This window comes from Podarcis cretensis (assembly GCF_951804945.1).
Source record: "Podarcis cretensis genome assembly, chromosome: 2".
Lineage (NCBI taxonomy): Eukaryota > Metazoa > Chordata > Lepidosauria > Squamata > Lacertidae > Podarcis > Podarcis cretensis.
This window is the reverse complement of record NC_137171.1, coordinates 121,984,602-122,004,926: the sequence shown is the minus strand read 5'-3', so window position 1 is coordinate 122,004,926 and position 20,325 is coordinate 121,984,602. Positions and strand designations below refer to the sequence as shown.

Here is a 20,325-nt window from a genome sequence, read left to right as displayed (position 1 = left end):
AATGTTGGGCTTGACTGACAGCTTGACAGACTCCGCCCCCGAGTGCATCTCCCTGGGGATCTCACAGCCCCCCCCCCCAGTTCCAGAGAGGGGGGCAACGCAGGACCCCCCCCCCGGAGATGCGGGAATTGAACCTGGGGTCCTCCCCTGGCCACCCCCCTCCCTGCAAGGTAGGACAGAAAGAGCTGAGAGGGAGGGAGGGAGGGGGGAGGGAGGGGGCGATTCCCAGCGAGGAGCTGCATTAGAACTTCCTCGTTGCCTCTCCAGCCTCGCTCGCCACTTGTGCCTTGAATTCTGCCCAGCGACCGGTGCTGCCATCTGCGCGCAGATTTCCGATTGGCGGAATATTTTCCCCTCGCCCAATCCCGGCTCGCTCTGCTGCTGGTTCCGCGGGCGGGGCGGAGAGCGGGTCTCGGAGTCGGAGGGAGAAGGAAAAGGGCGCTTCGTTTTGGGGGGAGATGGGGGTCCTCCTCCTCCTCCTCCGCTGGCCCCCCCTGATCCTGGGGGCGGCTGCCCCCCTGCTGCTGCTGCTCCTGGACTGCGCAGGTGAGGACTCTGCTCTGGGCGGGGGGAGAAAATGATCCCTTCCCAGACATCTCTTTCCCCGACTTGGGGCTTGTTTTGTATGCCGCCCGGGGCAGGGGCCGCTTCCCTCCTGGGCTCGGGGCTCAAGGGAAGAACAAGGCAAAGCTGGAAGGTGTTGGCAGGATTCATGGGGGGGAAAGGGACTCGCCTGTCCGCCCCCCGCAGCTTCGGGTTGACTCTGGTTTGTGTGAGTGTGTGTGTGTGAGAGAGAGATACGGATACAGTACAGTCTTTCCTCTTCTCTTTTTACCTTCCCTCTTCTAACTCTCAGCCGCTCTGAAAACTCGGCTAAAAACTCTGGAGCCCAGCCTGGGGGTGGGAGCTGGACGCGTGTAGAGCTGACTTCATTGCGGGGGGGGGGGGGGGGAACGTCTGAATAAGGGGTCCCCACCCGCAATTCCCCATGTTGTGTTGTTCAGGAGTTCCCTTTCACTTTCATCATTCACCATCAGGTTCTTCTGCTTTACACTTGTAACTCCCCCCCAAACCCCCCTTCCTGTTGCCTGTAAAAAATGTAGATTTTGTCAGTTATTCAGGGGGCTCCTCTCTGCCGTTTCTGTACAGACCTTGTCCACGAAGGGCACAAACAACTCCTGAAAAAGATGTGGGGTCCCCATCCTACAGATCGGTTCCCCTTGAATACCCCTCCTTTATATTCTCCTTCCTCCCCCCCCCCGAAAAAAAAAAATTCAAAAATGTTGCATCCTCTGCCTGGCTTCTGGGGCTCCTAGACATGAATTTCCCTTGCTCAGAATATTCCTGCTCCCTCTGCCCACCAGTCCACTGGCTCTGCATACTATTCAAGGATTTATCACTATTAAATTCTTAATTCCACATTCCTGATTGCTGCCTTTGGTGTTTTTCTCCTTTTGGGGTTGCCACTCATGTTCTCTGTTTAACTAAAAAAAATGCATATCCTGCTCGATTGTGATAAAAACTCTTACTGATTTACAGGAAATAATAAAATAATAGAAACAGTTTAAAGTATTAAAAAAATAACTAAAATTAGCATTGAGAGGTCAAAACACATCAACATTTGACTATTTGGATAGGGTTGCCCAAAGAAAAATGTTTTGAGCAGACACTTTTGTGAGACAAGCGTATTCTTCATGGGAGAAAGATCTGGAGATAGCAGCAGGGCATTTTTGTGAGTGGGAAGGGGGAACAGGGTGTTGAGATAATGTGGGAATTCTCCTTGACCCCTGCTGTTTATGAGATGAGGGAGATAAAATTTGCTTTGCACTCTGGATCCTCTTTATAGAAGAATAAGATTATCTAGTTTGGGTTGGTTGGTTATTTTCTTATATTTGTGATTCCCCCACCCCCCAAAAAATATTGTTTGCTGTTATAGTAAATGGTTTTTGTGCTTCTCTAACGGAAAATGGTATGAAAGCTTTAAGAACTAAAGGGTAAGACCTGATATTTCTCTCTTAAATCCTCTCAGTATGGGGGTCAGCCCCCTCACTGTGTCTGCTACAGGGATGGGCAAAGGGTGGTGGAGACCACTGGTTCCTTCAGATTCCTCCTCACTTTGGGGTCTCACGTGTGACTCATTTTGTGGCTCTTTGTCTCCCGACCACTGAGCAGAACTGCCTGTGTTGTTTAGCCAGATGCCACAACCAGAGGCAGCCTTGCTCTGAGCTCTTGTGGTCTGAACTGGGGGAATCCCTCGTCCTAGGAGGGGGTTCTGGTAAGTGGGTAACATTTGATCTTGTTTGAAAAGAAACCGAGCTGGAGGGAAGTAGCAGAGTTGACACACTATCAAGGCGGACGTAATTCAAGCATCTTGTAGGTCATCTTGTAGGTTTACGATTCATCTTGTAGGTTTACGATTCCTTGCACTCTGTTTTCCACTGTGGAACTCCCTCAGAAGGTGGTAGATTATCCTTCCTTGGAGGCATTTTAGCATAGCATTGCAGGGGGTGGGACATTCAGGGTCCCGCCTATGAATTTTATTTTAGTTTCCTAGTTTTTTTGAGATGAGTCACTGGCCAAACTCGAGTGGACTTCTTCCTCCTTGAGGATGAAGTTATCCAAAGTGCATTCGACACAATTTTCCCGGGGTAACATTGGTCCTCAAGTTACAGATAGGTAGCCGTGTTGGTCTGCCATAGTCAAAACAAAAAAAATTCCTTCCAGTAGCACCTTAAAGACCAACTAAGTTAGTTCTTGGTATGAGCTTTCGTGTGCATGCACACTTCTTCAGATACACTGAAACAGAAGTTTCCAGACCCTTCTATATAGTGAGAAGGTGGGGAGGGGTATTACTCAGAAGGGTGGTGGGAATGGGTGATTGGCAGATAGCTGTGATGAGCCTGTTGACGACTCTTAACGACTGCAATAGGTCTTACAGGAAAAAGCAAGGGGTGAGAAGGTGAAAAATGGCTTTGTCATGTATAATGAGATAAGAATCCAAGGTCTTTGTTCAGACCAGGACTCTCCATGGTTTTAAGTTTGGTGATAAGTTGCAATTCAGCAGCTTCTCTTTCCAGTCTATTTCTGAAATTCCTTTGTAGTAAAACAGCAGGCCAGCTCTGGAGATGATGCTGAAGCCTCTGCTCAGCTCCCTGCCTCCCCTCCATCCTCCCCCCAAGTCTTTGTCGGTTGTTACTGTGGAGACTCATTAGGCCCCCCTGGTGGCCAGAGCTGGTACAGCCTGTGGGAAAGTGAGCCCTTTTGGGGATAAGGTTCTTCCTTTGCCACGCTCTGCCCCCTTCCTGTGTTTCATCTTGTGAATGGGCAAGTGTGGGGAAAGGGGGTGTGGGGCCACATGTTGAGACCTGACCCCAAAGCTGCATTTGCCCTCCTGCCCCTGCTATCCCTGTGGGGCCTTCTTTCTCAGGTGGGGAGCCCACTCTGTGGGTGGCAGCTCAGACCATTGAAAGACTGCAACACTGAACCATTTAAGTATCAATTATCAAAAGGGGATCCAGGAAGGATCCTGGGAATCACAGGCCAATTAACTTGACATCTGTCCCTGGAATACTGGCGGAAACCCCCAACCTGGATGCATTTAACCTGAATGATTTCAGCTGATGCTGTTGACAGCTGGCCTGCTGGAATCACACAAATTATATATGCAGCAGGCAGAGAGCTCTTTTTGTGCAAGGGTTTCATGAGATCTTGTGGGGCTCTCCTGAGTTCTCATAAGATCTTTCCAAAGCTCCCAGAGCCCAGGAAGCAAGACCCAGGTCAGACCCGTTTAGTGCATAGCTCCAGAAGGTCAGATTGTGGGGCGGCTCCAAGGGAGTGGCTTCCCTAGGCCCGTTTCTGCAGATATGAGCCATCCCAGTCAGGACAGACAACTCTGAGCTCCCTGGACCAGTGTTCTGACCCAGGAGGAAGCAGCTTCCTGTTCTCCCAAATATGGATTTTGCCTCGTCTGGTCTCCCCTCCATCCACTTCCCAGACCTGAGCCTGCTTAGCTTGGTGCCTGCATCCTGAGCCTTCAGACCATGTTGTGGGAGCTCTCATCAGCTTAGCGCTTGCAAGTTGGGGGAAATTCCTGCCCCCTGGGCAAAAGGAGAGGGGCTGGCCTCTCTCCCCCTCACACGGAGCCTCAGTAGAGACATGCAGGGATTTAGTGCTGCCTGGCAGAGCTTTCTCTCGCCCTCTGCTCCATGGGCTATTGTTGTTGCTACTTGTATTTATATCCTCTCCCCTTTTCAACTCCCCCAAACCCTGCCGAGCTTTGGATCTTCTAATTCAGGGCTGTTGCCTGTAATACAGCAGGATTAGGCTGCTGCCTTCATCTGCAGGACCCCTAACTCTCTGCCCCCTTTTCTCTTCCCTTCCAGGCTCCACTTCTCATTCCCTGCGCTACTTCTACACAGCCGTGTCTGAGCCTGGCCAGGGGCTACCCCAGTTCATTGATGTGGGGTACGTGGATGACCAGCAAATTATTCAGTATGACAGTGACACCAAGGAGTATCTGCCTCGCATCCCCTGGATAAGGAAGGTGGAAAAGGAGGATCCTCAGTATTGGAACAGGGAGACTCAGGTCGCACAGGGCACTGAGCTGGGGTTCAGGGTGAGTCTGCAGACTCTGCGGACTCGCTACAACCAGAGCGGAGGTGAGTGGAAGGCAGGAGAGGAACAGAGTCACACCTCCCCCCCCCCAACGTTCCCTCCAAGGGCCAGAATTGCAGGGAGGGGGCTGCTGGGAGGAAAGGAGATGGAGGGTGGGGGTCTCCACCAGGGCAGAGGCATCTCCCCTTCCCTTCATGAAGGTCTTAGTGGGGGGTGGGGGGGACAGAAAATGAGACTTGGAGGGTAGAGACACCCCCCGTATGCAATTTTGGAGCAGAACTTCAGAAGTGGGAGCCTCTGCTGTGTCTGGAGGGGGATCTCTCTATGATTTTGCCTTCCAGGCTTCTCCCTTCCTCACTTCCTAAGCAGGCTCCCTGCTTCACGACTTTACCCCCAACAGCACCACAACACCTTTCACAGCACTTGCCCCCTACACACGTGTAATGCCCAGAGAGGGTTCTTCAAGAGTCCTGTTTTCTCTGCTCGCTGAAATGCAGTCTTGTGGGAGTTGGCATTGCATGTGCTTGAGGATAATTCTTAATTTAGCTCTACATCAGACACTCAACATTTTAACGACCCAATTCTCATCTAAAGTTTTCTCTTCCTATCAATAGAAAAGTTCATTTCAGAGAAGTGTTTTTATCTAGTGGTGTAACATGACAATGATTAGCTGGAGAAACCATACCTTGTTTTTTTCTCCAAATCAATTAAACAAACATTTTATCCTCCTGCTCCTTATCATTTTTAGAGAGTCTCATATTGGAACTAGGAGTTTATCAACATTTGGCAGAACCTTCTTCATTGTATTTATTTTTGTCTAATAAGATTTTTTTCTTCTTACCTGCACTGATGATAGTCATTGTTTGAATGGGGGGCTTTTATCCATTTCCGCAGTCACACAATCAATCAATCAATCAATCAATCAATCAGTAGCTGAACTGGGTTCCACACAGTCACCAAAACAAATTAACCGAAAAAAGCCTCAAAAACAAAAACGCAAAATAAATAGCAAAAACAAAAGTCCCAAATACAGTTGTACCTTGGTTCTTGAACTTAATGTGTTCCAAAAGTCTGTTTTACTTCCGAAATGTTCGAAAACCAAGGTGCAGCTTCTGATTGGCACAGGTGCCCCGCAAACAATAGCCGACAGCCACATCGGATGTTCGGCTTCCGAAAAACGTTCGAAAACAGGAACACTTCCAGGTTTTAGGTGTTTGGGAACCAAGGTATTTGAGAAACAAGTTACCACTGTATATCACAGCCTTTCATTTAGAAACTGCAAACAAAAAAGTTTTACGGTAACACGGTGGGGGGCAAAATGGTGATTGCGAGACAACAGTGGTGAGAAAACCTCCTTAAAATTATAAATTGCTACCTAGATGAGCTAAATAAGCAAATTAGTTGGTCTGAAGACGTTAGCTGCAGAATAATCCAGAGAGTTTACATTCAGCCCATACTCAGACTTACAGTTGTCCAAAGTGAGGCCTCCCTGGGTTTTCGGTGTTTGGGAACCAAGCTCCACTGTACAAAAGAACTTGTATTGGGGGGGGGGCACAATAATGGAAAATTCTACGGAAGAAAGACTCTGCAGTGGCAGGCACAGATGTCTTCCCTTCACCCCCATGCCTGTTATTTGTGGCACAAAACAAGGATGCCAGATGACGCTTCGTCTCTCTCCCGTTGACATTGGCTTTGTGGCCAAGTAATATGGAGGGATCCTGGAAGAGAGCAAAGAGCTGGGAATCCAGTTGGGAATCCAGCCATGGCGCAGCCGATATTGAAATTAAAGGGGGGGGGGCGTTTCCTTGAAACTTCGATAACTCTGTGCTCATGTGCCTTAATACTGGTCCCAGGCAGCAAGCTGATTGTAGTTGCATTACTGAGGTGCCAATATGCCCCCCCCCCGTCTGCTGCAATCATGACCCCAGAATAGGCACAGTCAGGAGTTCTCTCCCTTCTATGAAACTTCTTCCCTCTGCCGCCGCCTCCCCACTGCCCTGGTGAACTGGGGGGGGGGACGGCCGGGGTCTGCAGTGCTGGAGACGACAGGAAGGAAGGATGGTGTCCCTATTCCACATTCCATAGGGAGATGGGGGTCCCCACAGGGATGCTGGCTGTCAGCCCCCCTTTCTCCTTGGAGCCTTTCAGAATCCATCAGGTTGTCCGGACTGCTCCCTCCAGCTTCTGGGGGGCTGATAGAGAACTGGCCCCCTCATCTGGTAGCTGCTCTTTAAAACCTGCCTTATCCCATGGAACTGACTGCCAGGAAGGTGTCCCTCAACAAGAGAGTTCAGAAATGGGCTAGTCACATTCTTCCCAGCTGGTTTTAGGTGTCCGGTGTGTGGGCAGCTAGGATCACCAACAGAATTTATTTTATTACACAAATGTAACTGCCCGATCCTCTGAATGTTTACTTGGAAGTAAGTCCAACCCCACTCAGTATGGCTTACCTTCAAGTAAATACAGTGGTACCTCGGGTTACATACTCTTAAGGTTACATACGCTTCAGGTTACAGACTCCGCTAACCCAGAAATAGTACTTCGGGTTAAGAACTTTGCTTCAGGATAAGAACAGAAATCGTGCGGCGGTGGTGCAGTGCCAGTGGGAGGCCCCATTAGCTAAAGTGTCGCTTCAGTTTAAGAACAGTTTCAGGTTAAGTACGGACCACTGGAACGAATTAAGTACTTAACCCGAGGTACCACTGTAAGCAAAAAGAAATATATGTAATATGTAATGGGAGAATTAAAATGATCTGTCCAATTTAAGAATTATTGGACTACAAAATGATTCATTCAGAAGGCAACACAACTAAAATGAAATTTGGAGGGGGATAATGGGGGATAACTTTTTAAATGTTTTTGTTTTGAAGATTTGGTGGTAGCCCCCTGGGGTGGGCAGGAGGATGCAGGGACCCGCCATCTTTGACAAGGGCAGCCTGGCTTCTGCTAAGAAGGGGGGCCATTTTGAAGTGGGGCAAACCCCGCTTGTGGCTATGAGGAAACTTCTTTTTCCAAAGGCCCTTCCATGACTTTCCTCCTTTAGGGAAAAGGTCCTTGATATTGAGAAGCTGGGGGGAGAGAGATGGAGGGGAAGAGGAGACCCTCTCTCTTGAAAGGCCCCCAATGTGTGGGTGTCCCCCTTCCATGTTGCCCCTTTCCTCTTTCTGGGGGGTGGGGATGGGGGGCAGCTGAGGCGTCTCTCCAAAAGGGGCAAGATCCAGAGGAGCAGAGCTGGGGGGAAAGACGGACAGACTGTGACCTCCGACCTGCAAGGGAGGCTCCTCTGGGGCAGGAAGGGAAACCCCACCCCTCCCCCGCCTCCAGGGAGTTGGGAGAATCTAATAGGAATGGGGGGGGGAGTGTGAGGCGATGAGACAGAGGAGGGCAAGTAAAGGGGGGCTTTATAGACGTGTGGTGCTGTGGGTTAAACCACAGAGCCTAGGACTTGCCGATCAGAAGGTTGGTTCGAATCCCCGTGATGGGGTGAGCTCCCGTTGCTCGGTCCCTGCTCCTGCCAACCTAGCAGTTCGAAAGCATGTCAAAGTGCAAGTAGATAAATAGGTACCGCTCTGGCAGGAGGGTAAACAGCGTTTCTGTGCGCTGCTCTGGTTCGCCAGATGCGGCTTAGTCCTGCTGGCCACATGACCCGGAAGCTGTACGCTGGCTCCCTCGGCCAATAAAGCGAGAGGAGTGCCGCAACCCCAGAGTCGGCCACGACTCGACCTAATGGTCAGGGGTCCCTTTACCTTTACCTTATAGGCTCAGGATTGTAGTGTTTTGCCTCTGTGCACCTGTTATGCGGATGAGCCTTCAGAAAGATACAATTCTGGTTGATTTTTCTCCCCTCTGACTGCTGCCTCTTCCCTGAGTCTGAGGCAAATAAATCCTTTTTCCCGGGCACTTTTGCTGATGGGGGAGGGGCTGCTCTGACCCCCCCCCCTGACCTCCTGGGCCTCTTCTGGTCCTTCCAGGGATCCACATCATTCAGCAGATGTACGGCTGTGAGCTGAGTTCAGACGGGCGCAAAGGAGGGTATGATCAATACAGCTATGATGGGAGAGACTTCATTGCCTTCGACAAGGAGACCCTCACCTGGACGGCAGCCGAGACGGAGGCCCAAGTGAGCAAGAAGAACTGGGATTCTGACTTGGCCAGGAACCAGTACCTGAAAGCCTACCTGGAGGAGGAATGCATTGCGTGGCTGCAGAGATACCTGGACTATGGGAAGGAGACTCTGATGAGGACAGGTGAGGGGGGGCAGTGGGGAAGGGAGGGGGGGCTCAGTGGGGCAGTTTCCCTACAAATTCCCCCCCCCCCCTTAATAATCTTCCTTTCTGGACCAAACAGCAAACACTTTTCTTGGTGGGGGCAGCAGAAATAAGTTTGGGAGACTGGGAGGAGAAAAGGGGTCACTTCAGAGTATGATGGGGGGGGGAGATGCTTATAAACAGCCCCCATGCCCCTTTGGCTATAATAAAGGATGGCAAAATGGGGGAGGGGACACAAAGAAACAGCAGGGAAGTGGTCAGGGAAGCAAAATGCATTTTAAATTAAGTAAAAAAATAAAATTGAAATGGACAGATTTGAGGCGGGATACAGAAAAACCTTTTGCCTTTACGCTTGAGTAGGGGAAAGTGGGGCAGATTGATGCAGAAAAATCCACTCTCATATTTTATGTACCAAAATGAGTCAAATAATAAAAAAATTGCTTTATGCATGGCACAACTAATCAATATTATAATAGCAATCAAAAGAACCATTAAAGTTAGAAGATAATGAGAATATAATGACTTGAGTAAAAAATGGGTTTGTATCTGCCCCACCAATGGGGCACTTTGATACAATGCATAAATTGTATGAGAATGTTAATTATTTACAAAAATTTGTGACAGATCATAATCAGCTTTACAATTTGTTACTTAAAAATCAAAATTATATATCAAAACTACCAGTGTTTCAGGAAAACAGTTTAGAGATTTCATGCAAACTTGTATATTGGGGCACTACTGTACACTAGCGGGGCACTTTTATACGTATCAATGTGTCTTAGTGTATCAAAGTGCCCCAACAGACATTTTCAGAAAACTAACAATTCATAAAACCACTGAACTTATTTAAAAATCACGTATAATCCTGATTACTGAGTGGGATAATTTACCTTTGGTATTTTTAAATCTTAACTAAATGATGAAAAACAGCATTGGAACACATTTACATTTCACGTACAGTGGTGCCTCGCAAGACGAAAAGAATCCGTTCCGCGAGTCTCTTCGTCTTGCGGTTTTTTCGTCTTGCGAAGCAAGCCCATTGACAGCTTAGCGGATTAGCGCTATTAGCAGTTTAGCGGCTTTTAGCGGATAAGCGGATAAGCGGCTTAGCAGCTTAGAAAAAGGGGGGGAGGGGGGAAAACCCGCAGGAACTCGCAAGACATTTTCGTCTTGCGAAGCAAGCCCATAGGAAATTCCTTTTGCGAAGCACCTCCAAAACGGAAAACCCTTTCATCTAGTGGGTTTTCCATCTTGCGAGGCATTCGTCTTGCGGGGCACCACTGTAATTTTTTAGTTGGCTGCGCTAAAAACACACCTATTCCCGTCAAACGCCAATGGCGAACTGGTGGGCAGTGCAGTCACAACTGTCATACTCACACTTGTATAGAGTACTCTGATGGTGTTTCCTGCTTGGCAGGGGGTTGGACTCGATGGCCCTTGTGTTCTCTTCCAACTCTATGATTCTATGATTCTATGTTTTAGTGTCTCAATATTGAAATATTGTTGGTGTATCAATGTGCCCCTTGCATCAATGTGCCCCGTCTCCCCCTACATACCTAATGGGAAAGTCTTTAAAACTAAATTAATTAAACCTTTTTTAAAATACAAAATGTGTGGGGAGCCCATGAAATATGGATGCAGCCCCCTCACTAAGTCTGTAGGTTAGCCACTCATGGCCCAGAAGCAGAAAACCTGCACATAGTGAGAGAGTATGAGAATTCCCTCTTCTACTTTCTTATATCTTTTATTTGTGAGGAATACTACTTTTTCCCATGGGGAACATTCAGAAGTGTCATCTTCCCCAACCCTGTGCCTTAAAATGGTACAGTCCACTCTTCTGCCTTCAGAAATCTGGCACAGGGGCCAATCAAATGATCCAGTGTTTTGACTGGCTTTCTTCCTGTCTCTATTAGCTTTGCTGATATTAACATTAATTAAAAATGAAATAATTCTAGCACCCTTCCTTTTTGAAGAATGACATATACATATTAGCCGTGCTTAGAGAGATCTGAGCAAATTCATCTATGGGGGCCTGGTGATAATTCACCCCAGAGACACTGAGCATATTTCTTGAGATTGAGGATTTCACCCCAAAAGCCACATTGAAGCGTTTTCAAGGGTGACAACATGCAAAGGGGGCTGGGAATCATCCTCTTTGGGTCAAATCCCCTCCTAAATCCGAGTTTCCAGTCCAGGCACTGCAAATTGGGTGGGATCCTGGAACAGCCCCTTGAGACAACAGCTACCCAGGGAGCCAGTTTTTGAACAAGGGTTACATTCTGCAAATCTTGCCTAAAGCCAAAATTGTGTATAGTCAAAACACATTGGATTCATGGTCGATTGGGTTTGCCAAAGTCCTTCTTTCCCAGATACCCCCCTCCTCTTTTTGGTTTTTTAGAATATTTTTGGGAAGTGCGTAAAGCTGTATGTGCACAAGTTAAATGTGCGCAAGTTGCTGGCTTCCTGGGCCTCCTAGTCTGCCCTTTCCACTCCAGGGGAGGCTGCCGTGGAGAAGGGAGATGGGCCCTTTCCAACCTCAAGGGACCCTTTCAGGGCAGGCGGGAGAACCAGAAAGGAGCTCTGTCTTTCCCAGGGCTCTTGGCTTTGCTCACTAACTATTGGGCTGAAAAGTCCCAGAGAACAGAGAGCAGCGAGTCCAGCATTTCTTCCCCCTCCAGAGAGGAACCAGGATCAGCCTGAGCTGCCCTCAGTTCGTGACTTGCAACTTCAAAGGATCTGAATGAATCCCACCATTGGGGACCTGGTGAAATTTCCCCCTCAGCCTAGAGGCAGCTCCCTGGGACAATCTTGGAACCACAAGTTGTCATGTTTGAGTAGTGTTGGAGCTTTACAAGATGACAATTTAATTTGTAGCCAGTCCTTCCTCCCAAAGGAGTCTGCTTTGGCAAACAGAGGATAAAACCTCTGAAAACAGTTCCACCGTAGAGACAGATTGGTGAAGATGCCAAGGCAGGTTGAGGAAATCCCATTTATACTCAGTTTTTTTAAATTTCTGGAGATGTGAGATTGTGACTAGGTTGGCCCTTGGGTCCCTGCTCCTCTGCTCTTAAAAAATACAGGATTCCTCCAGGCTCCCGTTGTGGATGTCTCTCTGTTAACCCCAATGCGGCCCTTTTTGCAGAGGCTCCGGTGGTGAAGGTGACCAGGAAGGCAGAGTATGACGGCCTGGAGACCCTCGTTTGCCAAGTCCACGGCTTCTACCCCAAGGAGATTGAGGCCAACTGGGTGAAGGACGGGGAGGTCTGGCAGGAGGGCACCCTCCGAGGATTGGTCGCCCCCAACTCGGATGGGACCTACTATCTCTTGCTCAGTGTCAGGATCGACCCCGAGGAGAGGGAGCGCTTCCGGTGCCGCGTGGAGCATGACAGCCTGGAGAAGCCTCTGGACGTGGCCTGGGAGAAGGAGCCTGGTGAGAGACAGACAGACAGACAGACAGACAGACAGACAGACAGACAGGAGGGGAAAGGGGTGGGCTCTGGGAGGGGGATTTCCACCCAACTCCTCCCTTCAGCAGCAGCACAGCTCAGATGGGGAACCCCAGTTGGATCCTGTCTGTGTCTCTGGAGGGAAGCAGCTGAAACGGAATCTGTAGATGCCTTTTCTGACAAGTGTCTCATAGGCCTTAAACTCAAATTGGATGTTGTAGGTAAAAACTGGCTGTCACCTTTTTGCCTTTAAGCAAAAGTAGTTGTGATGTCACAGAATGTGGGCAGATATTTTACTTCTTCAAAATCAAATGTGTCAGCACAGTGTGTGGAATAAAAATTTGTTATGGCATCCCTCTGTGGACAAGACCCCCCCTTTCCAATTTCATTTCTGTAGGTACTTGTGGGGACCTTGGGAGGAGTTGAGGGTTGTTTGGGGGGCATTTCTGGTTATCCTCCCTCCTTGGGATCTCCTTGCATTTCACAAGCTCTGGTGTTAGGGTTGCCATATTTTGAAGAGCAAAAAAGAGAACACATTTGCCGACTTCTACTTTTAACTTCGAGTTTGTATGATGACTCTCATTTTAAATACCTCTATAATTTGTAGGCTATAGAGGCTGTGATATATTGCTAGTAGCAATGTTCTTAACTTTTAAAACCAAAATAACAATATTGTTATTTATTTATTTATTTGCTTTAATTAATTATCCTCTATTTAAAACCTAGACATTTTCCTTTATTCTAAAAATCTGTCTGGACAGACATTTTAAGTCTGAAAAAGAGGACATGTCTAGGAAAAACCGGACGTATGGCAACCCTACACAAGATGCTTTTTTCTAAGGCTTTGTGTCTTCCCTGAAGGCCTGTAATGCTGGGCTCTGGGGGGTCTCAGAGGGGAGGGAATCCCTTCCTCTCAGGGTCAGGACAGAGAAAGCTGAAGCGCCTGAGCAGGAGGAGACCTGCTTTTAAGTCTGGAGTCTGTGATGAAACAGGTGTGCCTGTCAACTGTCTTCCTTAAATGAATTGGTTATTTTGAAGACCTCTAATGCTGGATTCTGGTGGAAGAAAACTCCCTTGTATCGGGGCCACTACAGAGAAGACCTTGGCCTGTTAGGAGAGAGAAAGAGGGCCTGCCTGGCACATGTAAAATCCTCCCGGGCTCATAGCTCAGCACCTCCACTCAAATCTCCTGCTTGAAGCCTTGGGGAGCTGCTGCCGCCAGTCTGAATAAAAATGTCTCTTGTCCCCTTTCAGTCAACCTGGGGCTCATTGTGGGAGCCACTCTGGGTGTCATGGCTGCCATCCTGCTGGTCTCTGGGATCATCATCTTCTTCATCCGCAGTAAGTAAACCCTGGATGCGTTTGCTGCCTCTCCTGTGTCCTTCTGTCTTGGCCTCCGACTGGGAATGTGTTGGTGGAGCTTCCTGGAAACTGTCGCTGGCATCCCTACAGAGACCCCTCCCCACAAAACACCCTTTAAACCAAAAGTAATGCTGGCCACTCTGCTCAGGAAGGAATTTTTTGTTTTGACTATGGCAGACCAACACGGCTACCTATCTGTATCTGCTCAGGAAATTCACTTTCCACCTGATGTTTTTATTTTATTATGTATTTTGTGCACTCATTTTTTATTTTTTCTGCTTTTGTCTCTACAGGGAAACAGAGTGAGAAATCAGCCTACAAAGCAGCCTCAAGTGAGTGACTCCTCCCCTCTCTCTGTCTGACATATTTCCCCCCAATATGGAGCAGGAACACGTTACAAACAGACCAAACCAAACCTGGTGATGGCCTAGTCCTTAAGCCCAAAACCCTGATGGAAAGCTTCCGCCTGTCTGCTCAGCCTGTCTGGACAGCAAGGGGACCCTCAGGGCCAGGAAAAGGCTGCAGAGAGACTGTCGGCTGAGGGAGGGGCTCCAGGAAGGAGCAGGAGGAAGAGCCGAGGGGGGGGGGGGAGAGGGGTCTCTGGTGGTTTAACTTACTGGGACCTGAAGCTAAAGATTTGATTCATTGGCTCAAGTATGTGGGTGTTAGGAATCCTCCGCTCTGCATTTGGCACCACTGCTCTCCCTCCCCAGCTTCTACCTTTCTGCCCCCTTCCTGCCTAGATCACACCCACCCCCGCTCTGGTCCCCCGCTGCCTCCATGCCAAGCTGTGCCCATCTCTCTTTGCCCTCCAACATCTGCTTATCCCCCCACTGCTGTCCTTGAGCCCCCTTGCCTCTGGGCTGCCTGTCCCTGGACTCTTCTTAGGCCCCTCCCCAGATTGAGACTGATTTGTGATGGGGGTGGAAGGAGGGAGGAGAAGGGCTGGGGGGATGGGATCTCGCTCCCTGGGACCCTGACTCCTGTGTTTCCTCCCTTTTGCAGCAAGCGACCAGGGGTCCGACAGCTCCACCAAGGGTAAGTGGGGGTGCAGGTGGGGGCAAAGTGGGGCTCTTGCAGAAGACTCCGTGGGGAACATCCTCAAATGGGGAAAAGCTTCTCCTGTTACCCCCCTTGGGATTTCCAAGAGTGACATAATCTGGAGTGTTCATTGAGCTGAAAAAAGCTCTTGTGACTCATTCCGTGTGTCCATCTCAGCTTCATGGAAATTCTCTCCATTTGAGAAATGGTTTCTACCCACTATCTGAATGACAGATAGTCACATTTTGGGTTCTGGAAAAGGATTTCTCCTTCCGGTATGACCACTTTGTGTCCTTCTGGTCTTCCCCCAAAGTGTGCAGCTTGGCTCACTTGCTTGAGCTGCCCTCTGCTGGCATTTGCTCTGCGGGCCCATTTTGGTGGTGTTCCTAGCATATCTTAGGTCTGATTTGACATGATGAAGGATGGTGAGGCTGGACTAGCTGTTCTTTGGGTTCCCACTAGCTTTGTAATGCTGATGCCCCCACACCTTGATGTTGGCTTAACTCCTGTTCTTTATTTCTGCAGTTTCATACCAGCCCAGTGTGTGAGATGAGACCAGAAGGAGCCTGCCCAAGTGTTGCTGTGAATTGCAGAGGCTCAGATCGCCTCCCGTCCTTAAATGCTGTTTATGATGTTCCTTAATCCTGGCTCTCACTCACCCATTGTGACTCCAGCTGTAACTAGAATTTGAGGATAATCATGCTTTTCTGATGGATTTTGGCTAATTTTGCTTTGTAGCTGATTTTCAGAAATGTGTTTGTATTCATCAGAAATGTGCCGGATATACGCAACTAAAAGCTTTAAAAAGGGGTGGGGAGATTGAGCAGTGATTTTGATGGTTTCTCTTGGTTTTTTGTTGCTGTGGATCCCACCACAAGCCTTTCCCCAATCTTGTGTCACTCACTTTCCATCCAAATTGAAGGAAAGGCAACATCTGAGAACTGCTTTAGGGGTATTATGCATGAAATAGGCTAAGTTGTTACTGCCTGCCTGCCTCTTGGGCCGCCCAGCCTTTGGCTAAACGGATGTAATGTCATGGAATGGGTAAAAGCAGCCTAACTGCTCTGGCTGAGTGTTTTCAACCCACCTTGTGCGTGAGGAAGTGAAGAAACTGGCAGGGAGGGATGGTTGGCAAGGAGGAGGGATGCTTAGATGCTCAGGTGTTGAAGCTGAAAGAGAGAAGGAACAGAGTGGCTGAAGAGAGAGGCGACTTTCCTACAGGAGATGAGAGGGATTCTTGCTTCGGATTCTGCTGACAGCCAAGGATGAAGCCAGCAAGGAGAAGAGGCAGATCAGGAGCTTCATGGCCAGAGTTTGAACTGAAATAAGCAGCCCCTTCTTTTGGGCTGCAGGCCTCCAGTTCATGAGACTTGTTGCCTGGTCCCCACAGCCTTCTAGGAAGGGTGACCCACTGGGAGTGGGGCCACATGAACTCTTCCAAGTAAACTACTTTTGTTGCCTTCAATTTGCCTAATTTTTATCTCATACATTCTTGCTTTTCCACCTGTGGCCCTTGAGGAACATACTCCGTCCATCTGTGGTTCCCACCATACGATTCCCTCCATCTTCCTTCCCTTCTCATAGGCCGGCATTACTTAAGGAGACTCTTTCATAGAAAGAAGAATGCAATAACCCTCTTAAACCTCCAGGGGCTGCAGGACTCTTCTTGCCTAACCCAATGGATTTGCTGCAGCTTATTTTGAAGACACTGGATGTACCGTATTTTTCACCCCATAGGGCGCACTGGCCTATAGGGCGCACCAGCCCATAGGGCGCACCTAGTTTTTTTTTGGGGGGGGGGATAAAGAAAAAAAATTGTTTCCCCCCCAGGAGCGGGGTCTCCCCAGACTTGCGGATATCTGCCCGATACCTGTTCGGCGCGCCCCAGGCTTCGGGATGCAGGCAGCTCTCCGCAAGTCGTAGGAGCTTGGCGCGACTTCCACTGCGCTCCCCGGGTTTTGGGCTGCAGGCTGCTGTCTGCAAGCCTTGGGAGCCCGGCGCAACTTCCCACTGGGCTCCTACGGCTTGTGGAGAGCTGCCCGAAGCCTGGAGAGAGAGAGGGATCGGTGCGCACCGACCCCTCTCGCTCTCCAGGCTTCAGCGAAAGCCTGCATTCGCCCCATAGGACGCACACACATTTCCCCTTCATTTTTGGAGGGGGAAAAGTGCATCCTATAGGGCGAAAAATACGGTAATTGTTATTATTTTTTCCAGAAGGTAGCCCTGTTTAAGGAAATTTTTAATGTTTGAAGTTTTATTCTGTTATTAATGGAAGCCCAGCCAGATGGGCAGGATATAAATAATAAAATTATAATTATAATTATAATTATTATTTTTAATATCCATTTTAATGAAATAAATAAGGGTGCACCCCCTTCGTCTTTAGTGGTTCTTTCCTTCTTATCACAGGAGTTCCAGAGATCAACATCTCCTGAGAATATTCACAGACTCTGGCCGGGAGGTGCCAATAATTGGTCTTCTGTTGCAAAGTGAGTGAAGAACTAGAGTCCAAAGTGAGATGGGGACAGAATCTGTGATTTTGCTGGGGTGGGATTAAGTTACATGAGGCCAAGCAGGTCTGAAGTCAGTGCCCGGGTGGGGGACCACGTGGATGCTGCTTTTGGTTCCAGGTTGGAAGAAAGGATGGTTGGGGCGAATATAATAAAAGAAATATATAGAGAGCTGATCCGGGGCAGAGTGTGGTGGGAGATGACCAAGGCAGGGTTCCCCCAAAAGTCCGCAATCCCAGAAGGAAGTTCTCCCACTGAAATGAAAAGGTGATGCCCAAAATATTTAATTTGTTTTACATTTTTATCCCACTCTTCCTCCCAAGGAGCTCAGGGCATCAAACACCAAAATGTTAAAACAATACCATTTAAAATGAGCTAATCTTTCTCCCTCCGCCCTGGATGTAAATCTTCCCTCGCTGCTTCTTCCCTGGTGGGGGGAGAGATGCCATTTGGGGGCCGGCCTCAGGTGTCAAAATGTGTTGGGCTGGCCTTGGTGTGTGAGTTATGCTACGTACAATGGGACTTCACGGAAAACACAACTTAAGGCAATAGTGGAGCACTGCAAAATCATTTGTGTGTGAACATCTAGGAAACACATGGAGAACTGCAAAACACTCCTAATTATTATTCCTGTACCATTATAATTTTATTGTATAATATTAGAAGGTTGTAGACTGAGACGTATGTTAACATTTAAGCAGCTCCTCCATCGGTGTGGGGGGGGTGCCCACCTTAAAAATGCCTCTGTGGAGAGGGGATCAATTTTTTAAAAAAATTATTTGCATTTTCAAAATCAAGAACAGAGCATATTTAACCCCTCTCTCCTTCCCTCGCCCCACTTACAACTTCATACCAAATACAACATGTATACATATACCATATGACTTTCCTGCCACACTTTTCCTGGTTCCTTTGCTTTTCTACTATACGTAATCTACATCTTTTTAATCATCCAATTTGTTATCAAATATTCTCATCTATTTCAACTGCTGGATTCATACGAGCCGTGCTAAGCTATGTCTTTCTTTATACTGGTTCATGAAATATGCAATAAGCATTATCCATTCTTCCTTATATTCCTTATATCTGTTTTCTCTTACACTGTTTGTCGGACCAGCCAGTTCAGTACATTCAAACATTTTACACTGCCATTTTTCCTGTGCCAATAAGGTTCTAACTGCGGCAGTGGCGCATAGTAATAAACTCTTTTGTTTTTGGGGGACCTCTGTGGTTACCATCCCCAAAAGGAAACTCTCAGGTGTATCATTTTAAATTCTTTTTATATCATTTCCCAATATCCCTTAATAATTTTGAACGACCAACACATGTGAATAAAAGATCCCTCAATTTAATTACACTTCCAACATACACCTTTTTCTTCTTTAGACATTTTTGCCATTCTGGTGGGTGTTAAATACCATCTGTGGGCCATTTTAATCATACAATTTTTTATCGCATAACTTGCCGTAAAATTCATATTTATTTTCCACAACTTTCCCCATAATTCATGATCGATTTTGTGACCCACATCCTGTGCCCACTTAATCCGGCTAAATTTCACAAATTCCACTTTCGTTTCCCACTCCAACAGCAGTTTGTACATATTTGATAATACTTTTATATTTGTATCTAAAAGGTCTTTGGTAAACTGAGACTTTGGTTCTGCAAAGCCATTTTCCCCATCTATCTTAAACAATTCCTTAATGTGATGTACCTGTAGCTAATTGGTAACCAGATTTCTTAATTCCTTGAGATTTCTCAGTTTTGGTTCCTGTCCTGTAAGAGATAATATTTCACTGTAAGTTAACCACTGCTTATCCATATTTATTCTTTACCTGGTTGTAGCTTCCACTGGGGATATCCACAGTGGTGCTTTTCTTTCTAATAAGTTTTTATACTTGCCCCATACTCTAAATAGGTTTTTTCTGATTACGTGATTTGTAAAAGTTTTATATATTTCCGCTTTTCCACACGATAGGTAGGCATACACCCACTTGCACCGATTCCAAAGCTGTGACATATGTGGGAACCTTGACCATTTTTTTGCAACCCATGACTTGCTTCAACTGGTCCCTTGAAGGATTTCCTAGAAATCACCTGATTTCCATTTCAGCTGGGGAAGAAAGCAGCCGGCAGGGGGCAGCGGAGGATCGCAAAAAGGGGAAAAGACAACTAGGGACTGTGGAGAAATGGATGAGGGTGTCTTGTGGCAGAGAGAGAGGGAGGGCAGGAAACAAACACACACAAACACCAGTGTTAATGGAGGATGAGGACTTTCTCAGCAAAATCTGCCTCCGTTCTTCAATTCCTGTGAGAAATGTCAGTCAAGCAGCCTGAGATGCAGTCACTTGAGATTCCTTTGCTAGCTTGGCATGCAAACGAAATTTAGATTATTGGAACTCGCCAAAGACTGTTTACTGCACCCTCAGCCATTCATCTTATAAGTAAAAATGAAAACAAACATTAAAAATAAAAAGACCTTGTTCTGGGAACTGCCCTGGGAATTTCCAGCCTGACTCAGAGGTTGCTGAGGGAGGCAGAAGGGGGCAAAGTCCCCTGGGAAACAATCCAGTTTGGAACAGAGAAACACACCAAGGACGCTTTTATGCCCTCATCTATTTGTTAGACTCCATATTCTGTTTCCACACAATACCAAGAAGGGGACAAAAATAATGTCAGGAGAGATGTCCCTGCAGGCCTGGTCTTGAGAGGTGGAGAAGCCTACAAGGATCCAGTCTGGGGCTGTGGTTTGACTGGGATCTGGGAGCCTGGGAGTCCTGGGTTCAAATCCCCACACAGCCATGAAGCTCCCTCAGGGACCTTGGGCCTGTCAGGGCCGTTATGAGGAGAACATGAATGCCACCTGGATAGAAATACTCATTTTTGAAGGTAGAGTCAGCTAGAGAGGAATATGCTTTTTGCCTGCCAGAAAGGGGACCCAGGAGTCCTGGCTCCTGCCGAGTCTCCTCTCAAAGGGGACCCAGGAGTCCTGGCTCCTGCCGAGTCTCCTCCCAAAGGGGACCCAGGAGTCCTGGCTCCTGCCCAGTCTCTTCCCAAAGGGGACCCAGGAGTCCTGGCCACTTG

General features: G+C 47.9%; 1 protein-coding gene and 2 long non-coding RNA genes across 7 annotated transcripts in view; 1 reads left to right on the top strand and 2 right to left on the bottom strand.

Moving 5' to 3' along the window:
* Positions 1-16,196, top strand: part of LOC307208732 (major histocompatibility complex class I-related gene protein-like) — a 92,270-nt gene extending 76,074 nt beyond the window's left edge. The window contains exons 3-10 of one of the 5 annotated variants that reach the window (XM_079963637.1): positions 483-546; positions 4,383-4,658; positions 8,586-8,861; positions 12,025-12,312; positions 13,583-13,669; positions 13,984-14,022; positions 14,696-14,728; positions 15,257-16,196. In XM_079963637.1, the coding sequence (XP_079819763.1) occupies positions 483-546; positions 4,383-4,658; positions 8,586-8,861; positions 12,025-12,312; positions 13,583-13,669; positions 13,984-14,022; positions 14,696-14,728; positions 15,257-15,279 (1,086 nt within the window). In that variant the 3' untranslated portion in view covers positions 15,280-16,196. Of the gene's footprint in view, positions 1-395; positions 547-4,382; positions 4,659-8,585; positions 8,862-12,024; positions 12,313-13,582; positions 13,670-13,983; positions 14,023-14,695; positions 14,729-15,256 lie in introns of those variants that run through there. The other 4 variants (XM_079963639.1, XM_079963635.1, XM_079963636.1 and 1 more) reach the window with 4 other exon arrangements.
* The window catches only part of LOC307209126, a 31,382-nt gene continuing 26,491 nt past the window's right edge, over positions 15,435-20,325 (bottom strand). The window contains exon 2 of the long non-coding RNA XR_013835316.1: positions 15,435-15,713. This is a non-coding gene — a long non-coding RNA (uncharacterized lncRNA). The remainder of the gene's footprint in view (positions 15,714-20,325) is intronic.
* Positions 18,638-20,292, bottom strand: LOC307209199. The gene is made up of 2 exons (XR_013835413.1): positions 19,485-20,292; positions 18,638-19,017 (listed from the first exon to the last, which is right to left on the bottom strand). It is a non-coding gene; the product is annotated as an uncharacterized lncRNA (long non-coding RNA).